The 24,579-nt window shown below is 36.1% G+C and overlaps 1 protein-coding gene across 1 annotated transcript in view; it reads left to right on the top strand.

The window, feature by feature from the left end:
• OXCT1 (3-oxoacid CoA-transferase 1) overlaps window positions 1–24,579 on the top strand; it is a 79,542-nt gene that overhangs the window by 43,043 nt on the left and 11,920 nt on the right. Inside the window, exons 8-14 of the mRNA XM_071730406.1 lie at window positions 3,205–3,312; window positions 5,933–6,044; window positions 6,534–6,628; window positions 7,274–7,322; window positions 10,499–10,571; window positions 11,351–11,426; window positions 20,205–20,294. Of these exons, the coding sequence (XP_071586507.1) occupies window positions 3,205–3,312; window positions 5,933–6,044; window positions 6,534–6,628; window positions 7,274–7,322; window positions 10,499–10,571; window positions 11,351–11,426; window positions 20,205–20,294 (603 nt within the window). The remainder of the gene's footprint in view (window positions 1–3,204; window positions 3,313–5,932; window positions 6,045–6,533; window positions 6,629–7,273; window positions 7,323–10,498; window positions 10,572–11,350; window positions 11,427–20,204; window positions 20,295–24,579) is intronic.

The following is a 24,579-nucleotide window of genomic DNA, read 5'->3' as shown; positions in this document are numbered from 1 at the left end:
GTTACAGTGGTCACAGAAAGTTAAGTTGCCAATTCCCATGGCTATCAGATTTCCTGGTTTCACTTCTTTTGGGCACAGCTTCATCTGTGGTAGCAGTCCTGGCAATAATGTCAGAAGTTGCTGGCAGCCCATCGACAGTGTTGCAGCTGGAATGTGAGCAGAATTGGGAGAGTGTTGGAGCAATCAGATGACTGCTGTTTCCAAAGAGACAAAATACTAACCAGTTAAGGGAATGGAGTGAGTAATAATAAAATCCAATAACTTATAGGTTAAATTATATATTCTTTGTATTCTATGGAGGGGTAAATACAGTGTGTCAAGATTTCTGATAGCATAATTTTGTAAAAGTTCATTGAAATCAGCTAACATAACTGTCATATATAAGGAAGGACAGAAGGTTGATCCAAGAAGTTAGGGGCCTGTTAGTTTGACTTTGGTACTGGGGAAACTGATTGAACACATCATCCTGAGTACCATTATGGGGTATCTGAAGGACAACCATGAGAAAGCAAAATTACAAGACAGAAAATTCACTCTATCCTGGCCCAAACTGGGACACTAACCTGATCTCCTAACTTTCTATGATTTTGTGATTCTGTGATGAAGCCTTTTATGACAGGCTGACCTGCTTATTGGAGAGAAGGGCTGTGGATATTGTCTGCCTTGACTTTAGCAAGGTCCCTGATGCAGTATCCCACAGCATTCTCTTGGAGAAACTGGCTGCTCATGGCTTGGACACTCACACCCTGCACTGGATAAAACACTGGTTGGATGGCTGGGTCCAAAGAGTTGTGTTAATTGGAGTTAAATCCAAGTGGTGTCCTCCAGAGATCAGTGCTGGGGCTGCTCCTTTGTAACATCTTTATTGATGATTTGGATGAGGTGATAGAGTGCACCCTCGGTGAGTTTTCAGATGGTACTAAGCTGGTGGAAGTGTTGATCTGCCCTTGTACTCAGCTGTGGTGGGGCCAGGCTGCACCTTGAGTACTGTGTGCAGTTTGGGGCACCTCAGTATCAGAAGGACATTGAGGTGCTGGAGAGGGTGCAGAGAAGGGCAATTAGTTTGATTAGAGGTGTAGAGAACAGGTCTGATGAGGAGAGACTGAGGGAGCTGGGGAAGAGGAGGCTGAGTAGAGACCTTGCCACTCTCTACAGCTGCCTGAAAGGAAGTTGTGGTGAGGTGGGTGTTAGCCTCTTCTCCCCAGTGACTAGTGGCAGGACAAGAGGAAAGGGTTCAGGTTGAGCCGGAGAAAGTTCCTATTGGATGTTACAAAAAATTTCTTCACTGCAAAAGTGGTGAAGCATTGAAACATGTTGCCCAAGGAGGTGTTTGAGTTGCCATTTGTGGGTGTTTTAGAAAAGCAGGTAGATGTGGCACTTTGGGAAGTGATTTAGTTTTTATGGTGTGTAGGATGGGCAGTTTGAAGGTCCTTTCCAACCATGATAGTTCTATGATTCTGTGACCCATGCCAGCAAAGCTTTTGAGTTTATGATTTCAGCTACTGCAGGACATAAGCATAGTTTTCTTTTGAGAAAGTTCTAATCGGTAGCAATTAGTATTCTTCAAGCCTAATTTTCTACCTGATAAGTGAAGACAAACTTAATTAGAAAAGGTGAATTTAGGACTAGTGCTGAGAGCAGATGATCTGGTTGTATATGGTTACCTGGACAGGCTTGTCTACCACTTCTTGTCTATTTTGAGCATGTTGTGACACCAAGAATGCAGTGTGCCTCAGCTGTGTGCTTCAGGATTTTTTAATTTTACCCTGTAGTTTGACTTAGTCTCCACAATAATTTTTAAATTTTTGTGTAACATAATAAATTTCAGGTGAGAGAGAATGGGTGCAATTGCACTATTTTTTTGTGAATACAGTAGACTACGTTTTTAAAATACTGATTTGATTGTCTCTTCTTACGTGTGGGTGGGGACTTCCTAGATGAGTGATTCTGCTCTCCATGAATGTTAAGGTTGGTGTTACACAATTGGTCTCTTCCTGTCTGTTTACTCCCACCCTTTTTGGGGGGATTATCTGAAACTGATCCTGTCATCTTCAGTTTGTTCATTGTTCCTCTCCCTCTGCTGTTTTTAGAGTGGATTTGTTTGCTTATTGTCATGCTACAAAACACAATAGGAAGGTAATTGTCTGACAGACATAATAGATTTTATTATTGATCACATTGTGCAGTAACAGTAGGATGTCAAATTGAATTTCGAGCTTTTTAGTCTTGCTTCACTGGTGATGGCTGCTCAGTGATGTACCCTTATTGATAGGTACCCCTGCTGGGTCTTTATGGGATTCTTAGGCTTTGGACATACCTGAAAGTTTAATTTGTTCTTGGTGATGAAACAGTTTGGAAATCTATTTTACGTATTTTTTAGTAGATTGTTTCAAATATTATCTTTGGCCTGTTGCTTTAATATTACAGATTTTTTTTGTGGTCGGATGCAGGTACAGCCCTAATGGTAGTTTCTGTTTTGTGGTTGAGGGAGAGGTACTCTCTGCACATCTTGATTTGTCAGGAAAGCCACCAGATATGCCACAGACTCTCTGCTGCAGGCATCTGCCCATAGCAGGGTCTCCCTCTAGAACACCCTGAAGTCAGACATAGAAGGAAAGAAAACCCTGTTGTCTGTGGTGCTTCAAATAGGTGACATTTCAAATGTACTATGTATTCTTCAGTGCCATTTTGTGCTGAATGTTTCACTAACTGTAGATATTTCTAATCTTCACATCTTTCTCACAATCAACTTGCAGTTCAAATGTTTTTATTCAAATTTTATTTTTGAGTATACAATAGAGAAACATCAAACCAGCTTTTGTGTTTGTATCCTTAAAATTCATACTTCTGCTTTGTACTTTGACATTTTTTACCAGCCAATTGTTTCCTTTTCTTTAAATGGAAGTCATTTATAGGTACAAACAATGCTTATATAACTGTACATAGTATATTCCTGAAAGGTGGTCATATAAATTGGTCTATTAAAACATAAACTACTTTCAATTTTTATGTAGAAATGTCACTTGAAAGGAACATAAAAGAATCTAAAATAGCCTATTTTAAGGGGTATATCGCTTTTGTCCTATTCTTTAGTTTTCTTTATTTGATCCATTCTATATTAAATATTTGAAACTTCATTGCTAATAAAATCTCTCACTGAATACTTTTTTCTGAACATTTTCACTTTCCCTTTTCTCTTTGTAGGTGGAAGAAATTGTTGATGTAGGAGCATTTGCCCCTGAAGACATTCATGTTCCCAAAATCTATGTTGATCGTCTGATAAAAGGAGAGAAGTTTGAAAAGAGAATTGAAGTAAGTAGCCGAGCTTCTCGGTCATAATATGTTTGGGATGTACATTAGACTTTACAGGATTTTTACTTGAGCCACCACATCTTAGCACTGAGAAAATACTGTGAGATGTATTGAATTTTGCTAAGTAATGGAACTTAGATAGGTACTTAGGTAGTTAGTAGTTTTGAGCTTTGTTTCTTATACCTCAGCGTCTCTGGTTCAGTCCCTGAATAACTTATAACAACTGCATGTAGTGCTAGATTGCTTTAATGCAGTGGAAAATTTTATGGAAAATGCAGTTTCATTATCCTTCTTCCTCTGAGTTAGTCTTCTGTAGATACAACAAGGGGAACACCTAGACCACAATCTGAATTTGACAGATTCTTTTCTGTTGGAGAGCTTTTGAAATGGGCACATAGGACTGGTATGAGTCCCTTTTGTGCCATATGTTGAATTATGTTATGTTGAAAAGGTCATGGAAACTTCCTGTCCTTTTCGTAAATCAGGAACTTCTTTAGCAAGTGGCATTTCTGGTCTTAATAAAAGTTATCAATAGCTATTAAAAACTGCTGCAATAATATTCCATACCTGAAAATATCCAAAAACATGATGATTATATAAGGGTTCTTTTTCTTTTGTGATGTTATGTCCCTCTGTTCATTTTGGTGATGTGACAATATTCTTAAAGTACAGCTGGAAATCCTGTATTTCTCCAGTGTCTCCACACTCTGGAGGTGGGAATTATTCAAAATGTCAACAGAAAAGCTGGTGGAGCGGGAGATATGTGACACAACATAAAAAAAAATCTTGAGAAAAAAATTGCACAGAGAAATTGTAATAATTCAACTTTTATGATTAAAATTGAGTCACAAAGTCCTAGAAGTTATGCAAGACCTTTTCTCTGGGTAAATTCTTTAATGAATGTGAAGCTTTTTTTTTCCCATCCATCTGTTCAGTGCTCATTCTGCAAAAGCATGTTGCATGTTGTTGAGTTTTGGCTAGAAACAGATGTGTCAAGCCATTTTTTTTTCATTTTTTTTCTTTCTTTTTTTTTTTTTTTTCTTTCCCTCCCTATCTGGACATGCTGTATTTGGCTGCAGTTAATGCCCTGTTTCCTTCTTCTGAATCTCACAGCAAAGCTTTTACCTTTCATGAGAAAAATGCATTTTGCATTTATTAAACTGATGTTCTTACTGCAGGCTGGCAGTGGGTGAAGAGGTGGCTGTCCTTTTGTGAAGAGGTGTTGACTTTTGTACAATACAGATATCTTGTTTTATTTGGTGTGGCTGCATAAGTAAACATACCTACATGGTCAACTGCCCCCTTCCCTCTATTTTTAAGAAAAAGACGAGAAGGAGAAGCTGCTCTAAACCGCACAACAAAGGATAGCAGAGATTAATTTTGTTCATGTAATTTTCTAATTCTGGCAGTGGTATCTGTCATTAATAGAAGTAAAGGAAGGAAATTTATTTCCTCTTTCATATAAGATTAGATGTCAAAGACGTGGCTGTACATATGAAAGCATTATGTTATGCAGTAGGAGGAGAGATGAGGAATGAAGAGAAGCTGCTTTGTCAGAATTGTTACTGACTTTAAATAGCAGTTCCTGCCTAATTTGGCTCAGACATGGTGCCTCTAGTGCAAGTCATACTTTCTATACAGCCTTCTCTTGGCTGGAAATAAGCCCTCCGATTGTTCTGACTTTTTCCTTAATGTGCAAGTGAAGCAACAGCCAAGGAATAATAAGGAAGTTGCTGGAGAATTCAAGGGGATTGATATTGGCCATTTCTGACTGCCTTAGAGGAAAGTGACCCCAATGTGGGGAAAAAGACACTACAGAAGTTCTTTTGTTGTGATGAAAAGGAACAGGATAATTTTGCCTGATGTGTTCATAATGGCTTGAAGTAAGAGAGGATGTGAAGCCACATGGGGATTCAGGACATGATGTTGCCCAAAGCATATTTATATGCATGGGAAAGATGTGCAAAGAACGTAATCTATGTAAACAATAAATTAAAAAAAATTCTTACAGATTTCTTAAGTGTTGTAGCATTTTCACCTGTATGTGATTTAGAAAGCAGCAATATAAGGCCAGAAAAACTCAGGAAAAAAATTCAGGAAGATTTATGCAAGATTATACAGGTTTATATTTGAAAACTTAGTTGTTTCACTCCCTGTATCTTTAGATGACTGGCATTTGAATGTCTCATGCATATAAATCTAGGGTAGCACCATTGAACTGAATGAATGTGGAAAAGAGAGCAATATTTGTATTTTAGCCTAATGTTTTACAAATGTATTTACGCATCTCTTGGGTAAAAAGTCTCTCACTCTGACTTGCCAGTGTTTGAATTAATATTTGGAGCCTTCTTAACCAGTTGTCTATGTATCACATATTCTGTCAGCCTTGGAAACACAAAGAAACAACATTTTGCTCTAAGGCTATCACTGGGGATATTTGGTGACTACATTGGCTTAGAAAAGCTTGAAATGACAGATTTAAAGGTCGTTTTTGTAGAAGGTGTATAAATAACATTATTCTTAGACCAAATAAGTCAGTGCAATCACAAATTGGGTTTTGTGTTTTGAGAAGCAAGAATCTGGATTCTAATCTTCATTTATGATTATGGCTATTTTGCAGCGCTTATCAATCCGAAAGCCTGAAGACTCAAAAGCCAAACAAAAACAAGGAGACAATGTGAGGGAGAGGATCATCAGAAGGGCTGCTTTAGAGTTTGAGGATGGCATGTATGGTATCCTTCAGCTGTGCTATATGTTGAAATGACGACTCCTTGGAATTATAACTGCAGCTGTTTCATTTAAGACAGGTTAATTACCATGATTATTGTCTTTCCCAGAGCCTGAGATTCCCTCATTTTATTACTGCATTATTGAGTAGATGGTGTATTAAGAGTTAGTGTACCTGGAGTTTTTATTTGGGGATATCTGGAGAATTTGTTAATGGTTGAATATTGTGCAAGAATTTATTGAAAAAGGTACATATGTTGGAAATGAAGCTTACTTTCACTGTGGGTTTTTAATCCTGTAAAGCATTTGGCAGAATGCAATTAGACGGTCCAAATGGCAAAATAATTCATCACAAGTATGAGGCATGTATCTAAAACTGAACATGTTTGTGAAAAGAGCAGATCTCATCTAATCTAATCATAGTAGTATGCTTACTTTTTCAGATTTACTGGTTTGAATATGTTCCTGCTTGTGCCTTAACCAATTCTGTTCAGCCAATCTAGGTATTGGAATCCCACTGCTGGCTAGTAACTTCATCAGTCCAGACATAACTGTTCACTTACAGAGTGAAAATGGAGTCCTGGGTTTGGTAAGAATATCTCTTGGTCACTTATTGCAGTGTAGTTACCTTGCAATGTCTGTGTTTTATTCATTGCCCACCCCCAATTTGATTAATTCTCAATGTAGTGCAGGGAAGTTTTTAAGGAAATGATCATTTCACTGTTACAGTGCTATTTGTATGACTATGTTCTTATGGACAGGTGTTTCCTGAAAGGAATGAGAACCATCAGTAGTTAGCTAGACCAAGCCTTGTAAGACCTATCAAAATTTTAAATAAAGCTTATAATTTCAAATAAAGCTTAACGTAAATATTATTTTCACTGTTGTTTCATTTTATGAAGTTGTACCACCATATTACCTTGCTCTGAAAAATGTCACTTCATTAAAAAAAAAATCAAACCAAAACCAAAAAAAGCCCAGAGCAAACCAGAACCTCATGTTTGTGTTTTTTAGTAATGCTAGCAGTGTCTAACAATATGTTGAGCAGTCCTGATGTTACTTGATGTAAATTATGGATCATAGTGTCAGGAATGTTTTTCTGCTAAAGCCAAAAAAAATGCATGTCTGTGATGATCTGTTTTCAGTAAGAAACATCAGAAATAATAAAGCAGTTATGAATTGTATCTCAAATATATTTTTATATAAAGCTGACATGCATCTGTGTTTTTATCAGGGTCCTTATCCACTTGAATGTGAAGTCGATCCAGACCTGATTAACGCAGGTAAAATGTTTTAAATAAGTGAATTAATGGAAAATTATTATTAATTGTTAATCTAAATTTTTTGTTTTGAACACTATTTGAACCCAAACTTCTGTTTTATTTACTTATAAATGTTAATGTATTTATATATTCTTGAGAGTGAAGCTTGGTTTTGATCAACAGAGATGTTTAATATTCTAGTTAGAGAGCTTGTGGTTTGATGCATTGTAGTAGGTACTAAAGGAAACTGTCTGCCAACCCAGGTAGTAAAGGGTCAAATCTTCCTTTCCAGAAGTGAGGTTTAGTGAAGCCTATGTGCCAACATGGAGTTCTTTTCTGGCTACTTTTCCACTTGTGTATTCCAGAAAATGGTTTTCAATTATTTGTGTTTGAGACATGTTTGAAAATGTCCTGTGTATAATGAACTGGCTTATTCCTGGCTAATGAGTTTCCAAGAATGCAACTCATTTGCTTTTGGAGAGGGAGCAGTAGCTAGGGCAGGAAGGAAGCTCTCTAGATGGTACCTGGAATCCTCTGCTGCAAGTGGCTGTTTTTGCCACTTCAGGGGGGCAGTGCCAGTCCTAACATACTGCTCTTGCTCAGCTGTTTTGGTACAAAAGTACCTTGCAGTGGTGAATCAGCCATGCAGTGTAAAAGGTTAAGTGTTTTATGGTTTAGTGCTTCCGTCTGATTTCTGTTTCCTTCATGGAAAGTGGTGCCTGCATCTGTTCTCTGTTTCCATGTAAAATTACCCAAAATGGGTCCTGACACCTTACAAATTCTCATAGATGTGAAGGGTATAGGCTATAGACACATAGCTGACATCGTGGAGTAATTTTTTATATAGGAAACATGCAATTTATATTTTTCATTTACATATACATATGCACACATACACATATGTATGGTGTGTATGCATCGATACAGACAGTACCTTTCTCAGTGGCTGTTAGCAGATGCAATCAAAATCTGAGAAGTCACAAGAAATAAATCACTGACATTGAACAAGCTTCTAATTTAGTACCAGGCTGCAGTGAAGCAATTGCTCACTGAATCAAAACATTTGGTACCTGACTTAACTAATTGAAGCCATGATCATACTGCTATTGCCCTTGTTTCAGCATTACATTTTAAATAAGGAATTACTTAAGGCTTTCTGAATTGAAATAAAAAATGATTAAGGAACTGAGTCCAGCATTTCATCAGTAGCTAGGTAACTGTTGTGATACACTGCATGAAGGAAAATATCAGAAGCACATGAGAGCTGTGTTAGATCTTGAACTGAAATTGATGTTGCTATTTTTTTAAAAAAAAGTATTATCGAGGATGCCACTTGAAGAACTATTTAAATAAAACCCAGTACTATAAAAGATGAAACTGTATGCATGCACATCAGAATTTAAGTTGTAACATAGGAGCATTAGAAAGAACAAATAAACAGTGACAATGGAAAAAAAACACCCAAGGACTTTATAAATACTCTGAAAAATCATTGTGTATTTATATAGATGTTAAGACAATCTTGAATTGTTATTTATAGCTGATAAGTATTTTTATGAGATAATCTTGCAGGGCTGAAGCTAACAAAAGACATTAGAATGCACCATGGGAAGTCAGATTATTCTAGTATTGGCACTCCAATGTCTTCCTCTGCAACTGCAGGACACAGGACACAGGAAAGGTGAACCTCAGCTTTACTGCCAAAATTAGTATTCTTATCATTGCTGAACATTCAGAAGTTGCTAAATCCCACTGACACTTAATTGGATTAAGAATATTCTAAGTGTTTTCCAACCACATTTATCAGAACATATGAAGAAAATAGAAGCTAAATGACAAAGGAATAGGATGACTGGAATGGTCCAGTACCGGCTCTCAAAGTCCACTTTTTCATAATACTTTCCTGGTTTGGGCTTTTGCCAAATTTTTATCTGCAAATGAAACTATTTCTCTGAAGTCCAAGTGGGTTTTTCATTAGCTGCATTTTCTTACTATCTCATATGAAGTTTATCTTACCTGTAATTGAAAGGTAGACTCTTGTTATAAAATCATATTTAAAAGTACTGACCTCCTGAAAGTGTTTTCAGTAAGTGGGTAGTGGAGTGCTCTTATTACATTATTCTATGGTCCTCAGCCTGTGTCTCTTTCTTCTCAGACTTGCCTTAGATTGTCACTTTATCTCAGGCTTCATGCTCCATGTTGCTGCTTGCAGGCCATGGTGTCTCTCCCACTGCCTTGCTTGGTGCATGGTAGAGAAAAAACAATTCAGGCAGTCTTTGCAGGTCTGGATATTAGCACGGTGACTTCTTGTGATCTGACTGCAGGACCACTTGTACAGCCTTAATTCTCTACTATTTTGTGTGTCAGAATTTAGCTTCCATACAATGTTGTGGCATATAATATACATCAAGTGGACAATGAATAAATTAAATCAGGTAGGTTAGGTCTTGAGTTTTTCCTTCCCTGTTCCCATCCTCTTTATTAATATATTATCTCTTTTGCCCTCTTTTCTGGAAACTGTTTGGCTCATTCCTCTTTCCCTTTTTTGGTACACTAATGTTTTCTTCACAGTGAAAATTGGTGCTTAAGTTTTTGGTGTGTTTTTTCTTTCCAATTTCCTATACTTAGTTTATAAACTCACCTTTTGCTGTTTATTATGCCTTTCCAGAGGCACTCTGAACACACAGTTGTTGCTTGAAGTGATTCAAAGTTCTGGCAGAAGAGGAAAATGTGCACTTTAACAAAGAAAGAGTAGACTAGATCTGTCATGTATTTTTCTGTACTCTACATTGTTGTCACTCTAGATTGTTCAATCTGGGATGCTCACTCTTCCCTGCAACTTCTCTGTCTCGTGAAGATGATGCTTCTCTGTTTCAAAAACCAAGTTACCTCTTACTGCTTCAATGGCTTGAACAGAAAGTTAAAGTCCACAGAGATTTCTTGTCTTCTCGTGTCAATGATGTCTTGCCTCATACTGCAGGTGGTCAAAGAGCAGGGCAATTCTATCATAAAAACTGTAACAAACTGCTTGACAATTCATTATGATTGATGGGGTTTATGTGTGTAATAAGGTCCAAGGTTATACAGAATCCAAAGGAATTTTGGAAAAAACCCTCACTTCTTGGCTGATAGTTGTGGCTTCATTTGTTGAAGAGGCAAAATGCATACATACATACTATAGCTTATTTCTTTTACAGGTAAGGAGACAGTCACTGTTCTTCCAGGTTCTTCCTATTTCTCTAGCGATGAATCATTTGCAATGATAAGAGGGTACGTAACAATGCAAACCCTGATCCTTTGAAATGTGAAAAGAATAAACTGAGTCAGTGACTTGGAATCATTATTCATTCTTTGAAATGTGGTTAGCATTTAACAACCTGTAAAATGATCATGGGCTTAATCAGTGATGGTTTGCAGAGAATTAGGTCTGGCTATTGGAAATAGAATAATACTGTAACTAATAGATACCATAGTGATGTTCTGTCTACCACCACCTGGCCATATATAAAGACATTCTTAATTGTGTTTTAATAGCTACTTTTTGGTCATTTCCTAGTATCTAATCTGTACTTGCATTCTGTATATTCTCTTTGCTCAGCTTCTAACTATGAGCCTCATTCCACCTCCCTAATGGAAATTCACCATCTGCACCTGCTTTTTGTTTGGTTTTTGGGAAGGAAGTTGGATGCAAACAAACACTAAGTCCTGATCACTCTGAGAAGATAATGAGTGCATATGAATATGTGAAGGATTGCACTTAAAAATATGAGTTCAGAGCTGATTGACTGTGCATACAATTAACCAAAACCAGACAAAAGTAGTAACATTTCTGAGGCTCAGTAGGCAGACAGAAAAATTTGCATTAGTGATACATCTAGAGGGAAAAAAACCCAAAGTACATCTGTGACAAAATGGTTGCTACCTCTGTGGTATGCCATTGTTTTTTTATTGATGTAATGAGATTGTGAACTTAAAGATTGTGAATCTTGTTAAGATTTGTGGACTGTTGCTTGAACATGATATGCTAATTGCACACTTTCTGTTGCCAGAGGCCACGTTGATTTGACAATGCTTGGAGCTATGCAGGTATCTAAGTACGGTGACCTGGCCAACTGGATGATTCCTGTAAGTAGTTTTTTGTGCTACAGCTATTTCACTGTATTTAGGATAATACGAATGTCTGAGGGTCGAGCAGAGGAAGAAGAATTGGGGTTTGTGAAGCTTGAAGCATTGAAATAGAGGATAAGTGCAGCTTTGAGGTTAACAAGTTTTCTTGCATGCTGCTAGCACCAAACAATCAGGATGTCTAAAATTATGCTTGTGCATTGTGAAATGATTTATGTAAGCCTTTTGCCTTCTTCTAGAGTTTTTATGTTTCAAATGTCACTTTTTTTTTTTTTTTTTTTTTTTTTTCTGAGGATTGATGATTTTTCTGGAGAGTAACAGCTCTTGTATAGTTGTACCTGGAAAAAGAACTTGAAGGAAGGTGTAAAATAGCATGTAGCTCACCATAGAATTACTAAAAAAAGTCTGTGTTATTTTTTTCAGTGTTCCTGTCAAAGGATCACAGCACTGCCATTTTGAATATGTCTAGAAGGAAGCAGTACTATTGTTTTTACCTGAATAGTCATGGAGGTTTTAACTGTTGAAATACAAGCTAATCTTAGTATGACTTAAGCAGCTGGTGATACTAAACCATTGTTTGAACGCAGTTCATATTTTAACATTAAAACATGTCTTTCACATCATATACAAGTTTGATATTTTCATCGGCTTTCAATATAGTTTGCATCAGAGATATCTAGAAACAAATTTTCTTTTTAGCCTGGGTTAAGGTAACAAGGCATATTTCTCTCTGTCTTAGCAGTGCAAAAAATCTCAGGAAAGTTACTGAAAAATGAAAGGTGGGTGGAGGAGAAAAACCAGCATATTTATGTCCTGTCTCATGGGAAACTTGGTTGAGCCCAACAGCCTATGTGACTCCTCTGGCAGGCCGGTGAGTGCATAGGTGATAGAGAGGTGGCTGGATCATAAGCTGCTTTTAGTGAGAGGGGACAAAGACAGGGTCTGTACAGGCAGACCTGGGAAAAAGAAAATCTGCAGGGCTGTGCCAGGTGTCTGTGTGAGCAACTGTAGGTGATGTGAAGGGATTATGTCTAGGTCAGAATTTGACACACTGGAGATAAATCTATAAGAAAACAGTCTTCCTTTAGGTGTTTTCACAGTAAAATTTTGTTTTATGATCACACAACTGAGAACTGTTGATGAACTGCTGCTGGCTGGATCTTTTCAGACCCACTGATAAAAGTGCTAGTTTTTCCAGGACTCGTTTCTACTTGCAGTGTCATCCAGTTAATATTGTGAAAAATAGAGCCTAAAAATTGGAGATGCAGTTAGTGCATTACTCTGGGATACTGTGTGTGCTATTCTATTGCTGTTTTATGTCTTCTGATAGAACTCTGTGTTTTAAAAATAATCTGATAGTCAGATATACTGTAGCAGTCCAAATATGACATGCATTAAAGTAATACTGGTTAGCTTTTCATTGTTCATTTCCATTGCTTTTTTGTCTTGAGTTACAAGAACTTGTCAGTTGAATCCAAACTAATGAAACCAGTCTCTACAGAGGAATACATAGGTAGTTGGCAATACAAGGGATAAATTAAATTACATTTTTAACCCTAGGTTTGCTTTTTGAGCTCAGGCAAACGTAAGATTCTCATAGTCTTCAAGGAGTTGAAACCTCAGGTAACTAAAATTGGAGTTCATCTGGTTTATCCATGGCTCTGTATCTCAAAGATATGGATAAGTCACCCAAACTCTAATTATATATTTTGAATAGCTAGCTTAAAAAACTTCAGTGAACTATTTTTTCAGATGATTGACATAAATAAGCCTAAGTAATTTACACTGTCAGTATAATACTGCAGGTATATGTCACTGAGAAGCTGAGTGGGATATTTTTTCCCTCTTGTCATCCTGAGAACTCCTTTCTTTTACTGGATGAAGTAGTTCTAGTTTTGTGAAAGCACTTTCTTTAACTTGTGGTGACTGTGATACTAGTAGAAATCACTTGCTTAGGTAGTGACTTTTAAATGTTATTCTGAATTATTACTTCCTCTTTTAAATTTTTGAAGATATACTAGAAAAAACTCACATATATACCACAAACTCAGGGGGTTTTTTAAAGTAGGATTTAGACATTTTCTTACAGGCACAGTTCAAGATTATTTTAATCTTTATATCTTTTATTTCAACTGTTAGATAAATTCCAGGCTTTATTTGGCTGGGTTGCCTTGGACTGAAATTCTCTTTTTACTTCTGAAAAAATGAAAATTACCATATAAATGTGTCTCTAGATTATCCTTCAAGCTTACTTATCCTTCAAGATTACTTAACTCCTGAGATTTTCTTCTTTGGCAATCCTTTGGTCCTACAAAAGTGATGTTTAGTGTTCAATGCATCTGGAAAAGCCTTCTGTTTATTCCAGCTGTCTCTGAAAGGCCTAATAGAAAGCAGAAGGGATGGATTGAATTTAAGGTAGGAAGAATTGCTTTGTTTGCTTTTTTTTGCTTCTACAAATTGAAGCAGCAAGGAAAGTTTTCTTTAAAATACCCAAAATAAACAAATAGTAAATAAAGGTTCCTGCTCTAAGGTATTTATAGTAAACCAGCAAAAATGCACCTCTAGTGACTTTTCATGATGCAAAAATGAATGATATTTCTTGATGTTTGAAACATCAGTGGATAAATTTCAATGCCAAATTTAATTTTAATCTGATATCTCAGAATATAAAATTTCTTGCAGTTACATCTGTGCTAAATGTAAGAGCTATTCAGTGGAGTGTTCATTCTTGAAAAACAATACCATGAGCCAGAGCAATTCACTACTTGTTTTCTTGTTTGGTTTCATTTTACTTGGAGTGAGGTTTTTGGTTTTGGTTTTTTAAGAGGTTTTGTGGGAATTTTGGTTGTTTTGATTTAGTTGTTTGGGGTTGGTTTTTGTTTTCTTTTGATCCTATTCCAATTGGCTTTTCCTAGGACTTTCCTTCTATATTCTAAAGCTCTTTAGAAAGCAGCATTTGGAGATTCATTATAGTATTTGTAAATAGAGCTGCAGAACTTGCTAGATTAAAGCTCGCAGTGAAAATCAACATCTGTTGCCAGCCTGTGCTGCTTTTCATAGTTCTGTCTTTTCTATGTTTGACAAAAGCAGTCATGCTTAAAAAATATTTTCTAAGGGCGATAAACTTTTTTCACACAATTTATTTATATTACATACAACAATGTTTTCATTTTGTTTATGTACTGAATAAAATTTTTTTTTCTCAAGGTTCATATACAGTTACCTGTAGAGAAAGAGTGAAAATTCAACTCTTAAAATATTCAGATAAACTTCAAAATGTAGATATTTTCCACATACATTTTTCCAGTATATTTAGTTGGCTGCACAGACATTGTTTGATTCCTGTTAACATCAGTTTCCAAAGACAGGTCACAGTTGGAGACTAAGAATTATTTTTGTGGTATTTTCAACTTGCTAGTAACATCTAAGTTGAAAAGAAATACTTAACAATTTAAATTGCTTCTAAAAACTTGAGCTTTTTTCCTAGAATTAGAGTGAACAAAATCACAGCGTTCACAGACCCTGCAGGCACAGAAAAACCTTCAAATACCACACAGTGTTTCCAGAGACTAATAACCACTTTTATGCTAGCTTTTCTTCATGCATTTTTACTTTCTTTCAGAATACTCCTTGCTGTGTAGAAGTTAAACTTCTTTTTCAGATCATGATGTTGAAATTTTTTCACAGTTTTTGTGGCGTCTTTCAATTCTGATAAAAAGATGAAGCCAGCATTTTGCATTAATTAACTGGATTAATTTGCAAACATATTTCTGGAAACATTGAAGCCTATATTGTATTGTGAGTTTTTCTCAAAAACTGTGCAGACTTACATATTCTTTCTTCAGTGCTTTATGTTGTCTAGAAGATTCTGATTATAGATTTGTGTCCCTATGCAAGACCATATTTTTCATATCTGGAGTTGCTTATTTTGCTTATAAAGATGTTTCTCCAGTCTGTTAAGTACTAGATTTATTAGTAATAAGTGCATTTGCAAAACAAGATATAAAATACAGCTTTGGGTAGCTGTTATTTGCCTTTTTGTTACCTCTTAGTTATTCCTTTTTACTAACATACACCACATGGGTCCCTCTGATTTTTTTTCTATGCTTATTTACCACACTTACTAACCTTTGGCTGTCTGTAAATACCATTTGCAGTGCACTTGTATTTGCTTCTCAGTAAATATGCTTGACAACACTCTATAAATCCAGTCAGGAGCCTTTCTTATCAGCAATTATTTCCTTTTAGTTACTTTTGCTTTTGATATCCACTGGTCAAATGGTGCTTAATCTGCTTTACTTATGTGTTGTTACTAGCCTACACTGCAGATTTTTAAAATGGGATTAATCAGCACATAGGCATTCAGATGTTCTTGCTTTTCTTATAAATAAGGTGATGTGTTACTGATAGTGAAGTTGACTTACAAGCAAGATGCATCTTTTTTTAGTCACAAGATTTGTGTGGGGTGACAGAAAGATTAATTTTTCTGACAACTTACTTAAGGAAACTTTATGGTGTATTATATTGTAACATTTTTCATTTAATTTTGTGTTTATATTTAGTTTAACTCTCTCTCAAATGCTGTAGCTTTTGGGTTCTTGAATTGTGGGTATTTGACATTTCAGAGGCAGGTCATAAATAAATTTCATGTTTGAGTAAATACCATCAGAAAGCTATTTTTTCTTTCCTGTGTGAACTGGATAAAATTTGAAACCTAGTGCTTACATGTTTGCATTTTAATTGTATGTATTATTAGGAACTGAGCTAAGGATGGTTTACTGCAATAATTACAACCCTCTCATCACTCTTATCTGCTGATTTCTAAAGGAGAAAGTCTTCTTCCTAGTGCTATGTGTGTCATTTGAAACTGACACATCTGTGGAGACAGACAGTGCCTATCCATAGAGTGAGACCTATGTGACTGTGCATATATATGACCTGTGTGACCTGTGTATAGTGCATATATACCTCTCCAGGAAGGGGCAAAGCATAAAACTTTGAAGGGGTCCTAAAGTTATCCTTTTCACTGCAGCATTAGCACCATTGATGGTGGTGATGGAGATATATTTTATCCACTGCATTACCTTCATTGCTGCTTGTCTTTGTGGAGTTCATACTGTTCCAGTTGCTTTGAGCTGTCCCTGGAACAATTTAATTTTCTCTCTTTCCTAAGGAGGATGAGACTGGCAGTGGATTCTGTACTCACCACCTGGTCTGTGTCCATCAGACAAGACCATACTGACATTCTTAGAATCTTTACTGTCATCCACCTTAGCTTGCTCAAGGTCTTCCAGGGGGATGTCTGAAAATTCATATGGAATGGGAAGTCTGCATGAACACTGTAGTTTAAACTAGAAACATTCATTATCTTCTGTAAGAGTTTTTGAAATAGTAGTTTCACTACCTCTGAGCATAGTGTGAGGCATATGTATTGTTTCTTTTATTTAATGGAGAGAAAGAGAAATTTCAGACTAAATGCTATTTATTTAGTACTAGGGCAGTTGGCAAGATGTGCAAGGACTCTTAATGAGGAAGTAGCTCACTTGTTTTTCAAATGGGTGTGTACACTTTCATCTTAGCTGTCCTTTGATACTCTGTTTTAAATGGAATTTTTCAAGCTTTTATTTCCATCTGCATTCAGACTCTGCATTTACCACTAGTAAGTTTTGGCAGTAACTTGAACACATCATTAAGATCTGCTTTGCTGTACATGTTAATGTGATACATGTTTTAACAGATTATGTCTTTTAACATAACCAGATCAGCTCACATGCATTTTATCCTCTGATATTGGAAGTAGCTGTAAAATTCAGTCATGGAAGAAGAGTCCTTCTCCTTGAGAATACAGAGGAAAGGTGTAAGACACCAGCAGGGATTCAGTAACATAACAGTGTTTGAAGGCTCCTGCATTTTTCTCATTTCTCTCAGCCTCTCATTTCAGTCTGGTTTTTCTTATAAATTGTTTCTTGTTTGCTGTAGCATCTTTCTAGCTTGCAATAACATTGTGGAAAAACTTCACATTCTGTTGAAAGGTACTGTCTCACCCACATTACACTACTCACAAGCTTGGCTTGGGTGCTACAAGTGACAAAGCCGACAGCAAGGTTTCCTTTAGGAATTACTGTTAGCTAAATTACTTTCTCAGGCTCTTCAGTGATGTATTTTGACTACTCAAATGACATTCTGATATGGAGACAACAGATGAGGATACATGTACCCTCTCAGATTTTCTTGAAGATACCCGAACACCACAGTAAAAAAATTGATTTTTCTTGCAATAAGTAGGCATTATAAGAAATTCCACTAGCTTTGTGTGCTTCTGTGGATGCGAAGAAGAAGAAGAAATTAATAGGTTAATTAAAATTTAAAAAAACAAATTTAACCCTCCATCAAGTCCATGAGTTTCCATCTTTGAATCCCAAGGTTATTTGGACTGTGATTTAGCAAGATGAGCACAATGGGAAAAGCAGAAGTCTTCCTTGAGATATGGACCTTCTGTGGAACTAAGAAGTTGCAAGGAAACTGTCAGCTTGTTTCTGTCCTCTACCTAACCCTCTGTATAAATACTGCCCTCTTGGGACATCTCAAGAAGGTAATGGTTGATTGAAAACACTTCTAGCCTTTCTTCAGGTTCTTCATGTTGAAGTGGGCTTTATAGTTGTGCTTCACATTACTGGTGCTCTACTGCTGAAGTCTTTCCTTCTCGTGGCTTCAGCTAGCAGCATCATTGTTATTGGGAGCTAACAAAAATCACCGTAGTTAAATAAATGAGGCTGGGGACATGCAGTCCCTGGACCTTACCAACATAAGAAGGAGCAGATTACTTGCAAATATACTTCAGCAACTGCTTATTTGAAATACCTCCTTTTTTTCTTTTAAAAATTTTGAAACACAATTTTGCTTTATATGGGCTGTTACATTATGCCTAGATGCCTTATTGAGTAACAAGAGTGACCAGTTTTAGTGTCTGCAATTTGCCCTGGTCAATAAATAAATATTAACATTTTATTGAAGGAAATCTATGTAGCTAATATCCAGCACTATTAACCTGGCTTAGATTTCACAGGAGGGGTGATGATTGCAAGCAGTCTAAAGGAGGAGAAAATGTTTATTTTTAGGCCAGACTGCCTATTACAAGCAAAGTATTCAAACAAAATAGTTTTATTTATGTCAGGTGTAATTAAATCTGCTACTAAAATTTAAAAGAAACAGGGATTGCTTGTTGCTTGTACATGTGCAGTGTTTTTAAATGTCAGAACTGTTTTGGTTTGCATGCTTATCCTTTCAGTGTTGAGCATTTTAGTTCAAGTGCAGGATGCAGCTGTCCCCTGTGCCACTGTGGTGAGGGGAAACATGCAAGTTCTGGAAGTTTGGTAGGTACATCAAGAGCTCTTATATTTTGGGTATTCCTCAAAATAAAGGGCTAATTGGGTTTGCTTTACCAGGCACCCTGCACTGAGGAGTATGTTTGCCTAAGAGGAGGAGCACATACAGCAATTTAAGTTCCTAAAATCTTAACTTGCATTTTCCTGACTCTGCATACACAAGAGAATTAAATTTCTTCTCTCAGTCCTGTGTGACAGTTTCTTCTTAAGTAGACTTGGCCTTCATCAACACATATTCAGATATTTCCTAGTTTCTGTAACTCTTTACTGGTTTACAGAGCTAAAAGGTCTGGAAAAGGAACATGGTATTGTCAGGACTGCTGTATTGATAGCATCATCTTCAATTCAAGCATATTTTGACTGACTGGGGAGATAATGCATCGTCTTCAGCTGCTCTGCATTCTCTTGTCAGTGAGCCTCTGGCACACAAGTGAGAGGACACTAAGAGCTGTAAATGCACTGTAAGCTCTGTATTTCCAGGTAGGATGGAGAATAATCTGAGCAGTGCTAGGATGTTAACAGCAGAGATAAATCTCTCGTTCCCTTCAGGTTTGCATTTGCAAAGAAATATTTAGGATTAATGTTAATTCTTGTGATTAATACTAAATAGTACTCTGACCTGAGAAACTCTAGAGGGGTTGTTTCTAGATATAGGAATATATGATTTATTCTTTACTGTGTAGACAGTAAGAAATTATTGTTCAGCAAGAATAATTATTGTTTTTAGAAAGTGTGTGTGTATATTCCCTTCATTATGTCAAGAGACCAATAAGGTGCTGGCCCAGCAGCTTAATGAGGTAAGTTTCTTACATGTTTTTTACATCATCGACCGTAGGCACTAAAATTAGTAGTGAACTGAATCACATAGGTAAAGAAAGCATAAAAGGAAAGCTTTACACTAGATATTTCCCAGCCTTTTAACTGTGTACTTGTAGGTTTTATCCATAAAACGCCTTGCATTATGTACCTTGCATTACTCTCAGAATTTATTTTAATTACAGAAAATAACCAGTCAAGAGAGCAAATGCGAAACACTATGGGACAGAAGTTAATGTATTTTAATCTTTAAAATTCCTTGCCTTGTGTTTCCTGATAACGTCCCCTGTGTTACAGGTGCCTTGATGTTCCATTCCCCTTTCTTACTTTCTCAGCAGTTCTGGAATGGCATATGAAGTTACTGCCTTGTTTAGCTTTTAGGGTCTTGTTGTGTGTTCTGCTCATACAGATAAAACTTTGTACTTATGGTCATTTCCCATCAGAAGTGTACCAGGTCTGGATCTCTTGCCTTCCAGGATCAGATGCATGCAGTTTAATTTTCAATGTGCTATTTTCTTTTTTAAAAAAACTTTTTAGCAATAAAAATATTATATTTCCATTAAAAATTTAATTTTAGGGTAAGATGGTGAAAGGAATGGGAGGTGCCATGGACCTTGTATCGAGTGCACAGACCAAAGTGGTTGTTACTATGGAGCACTCAGCCAAGGTAAGACTGCCACTTCTTTCTGAGTGTTTTGTGCTGTACTAAAAAAAAAAAAAAAAGAAATAAAACCAGACATCTTTCATTCTGCTACTTTGTGAGGATTTGACAGTTTTGCTATTAGTTATGAAGGTGCAACAAGGAGATAGGTTAGTATGGTTCCTTTCCTCTTGTGAATCATTCACCATAGAAAAAGAATTAAATGCTTGAAATACTAACTTGACTTTTAAAAGCTGCACAGGTTCTTTTTGTACTAACTTCATGCAAATTTAATGATAGTGGCAATTGCCAGAGTTACAGTAGATGCTACCCCAGAGGTTTTCCTCTTTGACTCAGAATAATTTGAAAAATGAGGTTCCCATTGTTACATTCTTGTTATGATGGAAAGTTATTTACCTCTGAAGTTGCCAGTCAAATTGGTACTGACAGCTTAATAGAATAGATCTTTTTGGCATGATGAGATGCAGACTGCCTTACATCATTATGTGCTAAGGATTAATAGAAGTTTCTTTGTGGAGGGAGTTTTATAGATGTAAGTAGTCTCCCACAGAAGGTAATAGGAAACATGAAATTTGGAACTTCTTAAACAGGACTGTCCAAACCTTAACAAAAATAAAGTGGATGACAAAAATCTCTTTTTTTCAAGGAATTCTACCAAATGTATGCAAATTAATTTTTTTTTTTTAATTTCTGTGTTCCTCTTAGTCCAAAATTTTGTGTTTCTGCAATAAGAATTAGTTGTGTATTGTTTAAGGTAATTGTCAGAATGGCTGAGGGCAACCCTAAGTAATTTGCATAGTAAACTATGTAAATAAATATGTAAATATGAAAGGTAAACTTAATGGTTGAGTGTTTTTTAAATGTGATTGGAAGAATTAATTTTCAATTTTAAAAAATGGTTGAAAAATATAGTAGTTTCATAACTCATACTAAGCTGCAATCTCAAGGGGCACATTTTCAGTAACAGGTCTGAGTCTGGCCCAATACTTTTCATATGCACATGTATAAATAAGTAAATGAAAGTACAAAGGAAATTTATCTGTATGATTCACGTCCCTGTTACAGTTTACCTGAATATGTAATTATCTTAATAAACAAATTATCTTAATAAATACTTATGCTAAATTTCTAGTTAGTGTGGAATTTAGTTAGGGCTCAGAGTTCACATACAGTGTAATAATTCAGGCCAATTTTTCTCATAAAAGGACTATTACAAAATTCTTTTTTCGGTACTGTGTTTAAAAGTTGTTTTGCATGTTGGTTTTTTGTCAATAAGAGTTCTGAAACCTGAAACAGATGGAAACACGAAACGGATTCACTGTTACAAAGAGTCCCGGCATAGACTTACTATTTTAGCCTATGTCTACATAACTTGGGCTCTTAGGTACGTGGGATGCCTGGTGTGCACTTCTAGAAAGCCAGGAATAGGCTTTCACAAATTATTTTTTGTGCTCTTGTGAAAAGGCACTGCAAAACTAAACCATGTGCATGATTTTTCATATTATTTTTATTTGTAAATGGAGGGTACTCTTGGCATTCTTTCCTTGTACCTAGACTCATTTTGGGGTCTTCATACTGCTACTTCTTGTTTACTTGAAAGTACAGATTATGAAATACGGAAATCTAATGTTTGAAAATCAAAAGCTGCTCTTCGAGTTTTCAAGTACTCCTCTGTAATATTTTTTATCGATTTAATACAAGAGCAAATACAGAACCTGTGAGACCAGTTCTGAAAATCAGATGCTTTTTATTGGGGTAGCTGTTCTTACGGAGCTAATTTTATATTTACAGCTTTTAAATTCTTTAGCCAACAGATTTTCTCACAAACATGTTGCATGTGTTTCAGTGCACCAGAAGAGCAATCTTTCATGGTCATGTCTGCATGTATCGTGACAGTCTTCTCTCTGCTAGCTCTTTAGTGAAGGGACGTTTTTGTTATCTTATTCTCCAAATAAATAATAAGAAACTTATCATTAGACACATTAGTCTCTTGTAAATCAAAAGCAGTCAAGAGCTGATGGATGGCAATACAGTGGAAGTCTTGGGGTATACGTAGTTCTTCAGTGAACATGTTCGAGAGCTGCTGCAATAAGGTAGCTCTTGCAGTCATTTTTGTCTCATCTTGTGAAGAATCTTTTCATCCTTTTCAAGTTTTTTCATGTAACACTAGTGGCGTCTTGAACATTAAAGTAAGATTTCTAAGAGTTTAAAACCACATTGTCCTTTCAGTCCACATGTTGCAATTTTTGAACATAGCAATGGGCTAAGTCCATACAGTGTAGGCAAAATGTAATTGATACGAGGGTGAAGCTAGTGTCTCTCTTAACCCTTAGAAAAATACTTAGTGAATTATCCTCTTTTCAACTCTGATATATTGTATATTACAAATGAAACAAAATATGCTTTGCCCCAGATTGTTTACATTTTTAGTTACTTAAATTTTTACATGTAATGACAGCCCAAAGGTATGGAAGAAAGATCACAGAACCTATAATGAATTTTGTACAAGACTCTTCAGCTTGCAAAATGCTGCTGAGGAATGGTAACACAGAAACAGACAAAACAACAAGGGCACACAAAAGATGGATGCAAAATAGCTAGTCACTACCTTATAGAAGAAGTACAGGTAGCCAGTGGAAACTAGCAACAAGTTAACAAGTTTAAAACAATATTTTTCACAGCCAGCTCATGAAGTTGTGAGTGATAGGTGAGATGATGAAGGGTGTCTAAGAACTATGTCTGCATGAAACAGTTAAATTTGTGATAACTGAAGAGCGTTGCCCAGAAGCAGTCTCTAGCACATCACAGAATGTCAGGAACCGGGAGGGCTTATCTGCAGAAGGGTGACAACTTTTCCTCTGTATGCTTAGGCCACTATGAGACACTTGGCAAAGGGACCTTAAGTCTAAATTATTATGTTATTCCTTAATGTATTTTTTACTTAATTATGTTTTTGTTTACAATGATGAAGAAAAATAATAGAATGTGAAGTTGTCATTTAATCTCTAACAGCCACTGTGTATCTGTGACTAGCATGCTGAATACTGCCAAAGAACAGTCAAGTTCTTACCCCCATACCATCACTGACATGTTTTGCAAAACATAGTAAAATAATGGGTGCTAATTGTTTCATGTTGTGAAATGAGTTGTCTACACCATTCAGAAAGATAAAATGGAAACTAGTTTTAAGCACTTGATTACTGCAAAGTGGAGCACTGAATTGAAAACTCCAATCATTATGAATAGTTTTGATTTTAATGTGTTGTGGAAGGTTAAGGACATTTTTGTCTTCAACAACAGATTTTTTTACTTAAAGCAGACTGTAACACATTAAGGTTTTATATATCTACACATCTGTCTTTTCCTTCATCTGAACAAATTCTGTATAAACTCAGACAGTAAAAAATAATGTACTTTCATTTGGATTCCTAATTCTGATAGCACCCTGGTAGATACCTTTCAAAAGTCTCCTTTAATACCAACTGATAATACAATAATCTTCAGCTCAAGTGTTAAGAAGCTGAAATATGTTAGTTCCCAGAGTCACAGGAGCCATTCAAGCTGTCAAATCTGCAAGTCCATGAATTCCAGTCTCAACTGGGTACCAAGAAGTGATGCTCATTTCACATGGCTGAGAAGTAAACCTGGTATATTAGTGAAGATACTAAGAAAAGCACAGATTAATCTTGGCTTTTAGGCAAAGTGGGCTGGAAGGTGCTCAAGATGTACAAGATAAAAATAGATCATTTGAAAGTAACTCTGTCCCAAGTCATTATTTGCACTGAGAGTGAGTGAGTTTCACCAGAGTATCTGCCCTGGTACTAGATGTGGATCTTGCCGGTATGATAAGAATGAAAAAATAGTTTTTCACTGAAAAGGATAAAAATGAGAAGTACATGGATTGCTTATTTTGTTGTCACTCAGGAGTCAAGCTGGCTGAGACATAATTCCTGACCTTATATTAAGCCTTAAGGCAAAATGGTAAATTTAAAAAATATTGTGTTCATTAAATGAGATGTAATACTCTGAGAGTTTTGAAAGGAATAACTGAAAATTGATTATTTGAGAAAAATTAAGAGCATGTGATAATGAGATGTAGACATTATGCTGCCTCTGTAAAATCCCTACAAATACTAATTGAAAACGTAGTAACCCATGGATGTCCTTTACATATATTCAGAGCTCTTGCAGACTAAATTTATTTATCAGGATCTAAAGCTTTTTGTGAGCTATTATAATGATTAAAAGAAAAAAAAATAGCAAAAAAAATATTTAGAAAAAACAAAATTCA

This window comes from Heliangelus exortis, chromosome Z (genome assembly GCF_036169615.1).
Source record: "Heliangelus exortis chromosome Z, bHelExo1.hap1, whole genome shotgun sequence".
NCBI classification, from domain to species: domain Eukaryota; kingdom Metazoa; phylum Chordata; class Aves; order Apodiformes; family Trochilidae; genus Heliangelus; species Heliangelus exortis.
The sequence above is the reverse complement of the archived record's forward strand: the minus strand, read 5'-3'. Positions and strand labels throughout refer to the sequence as shown.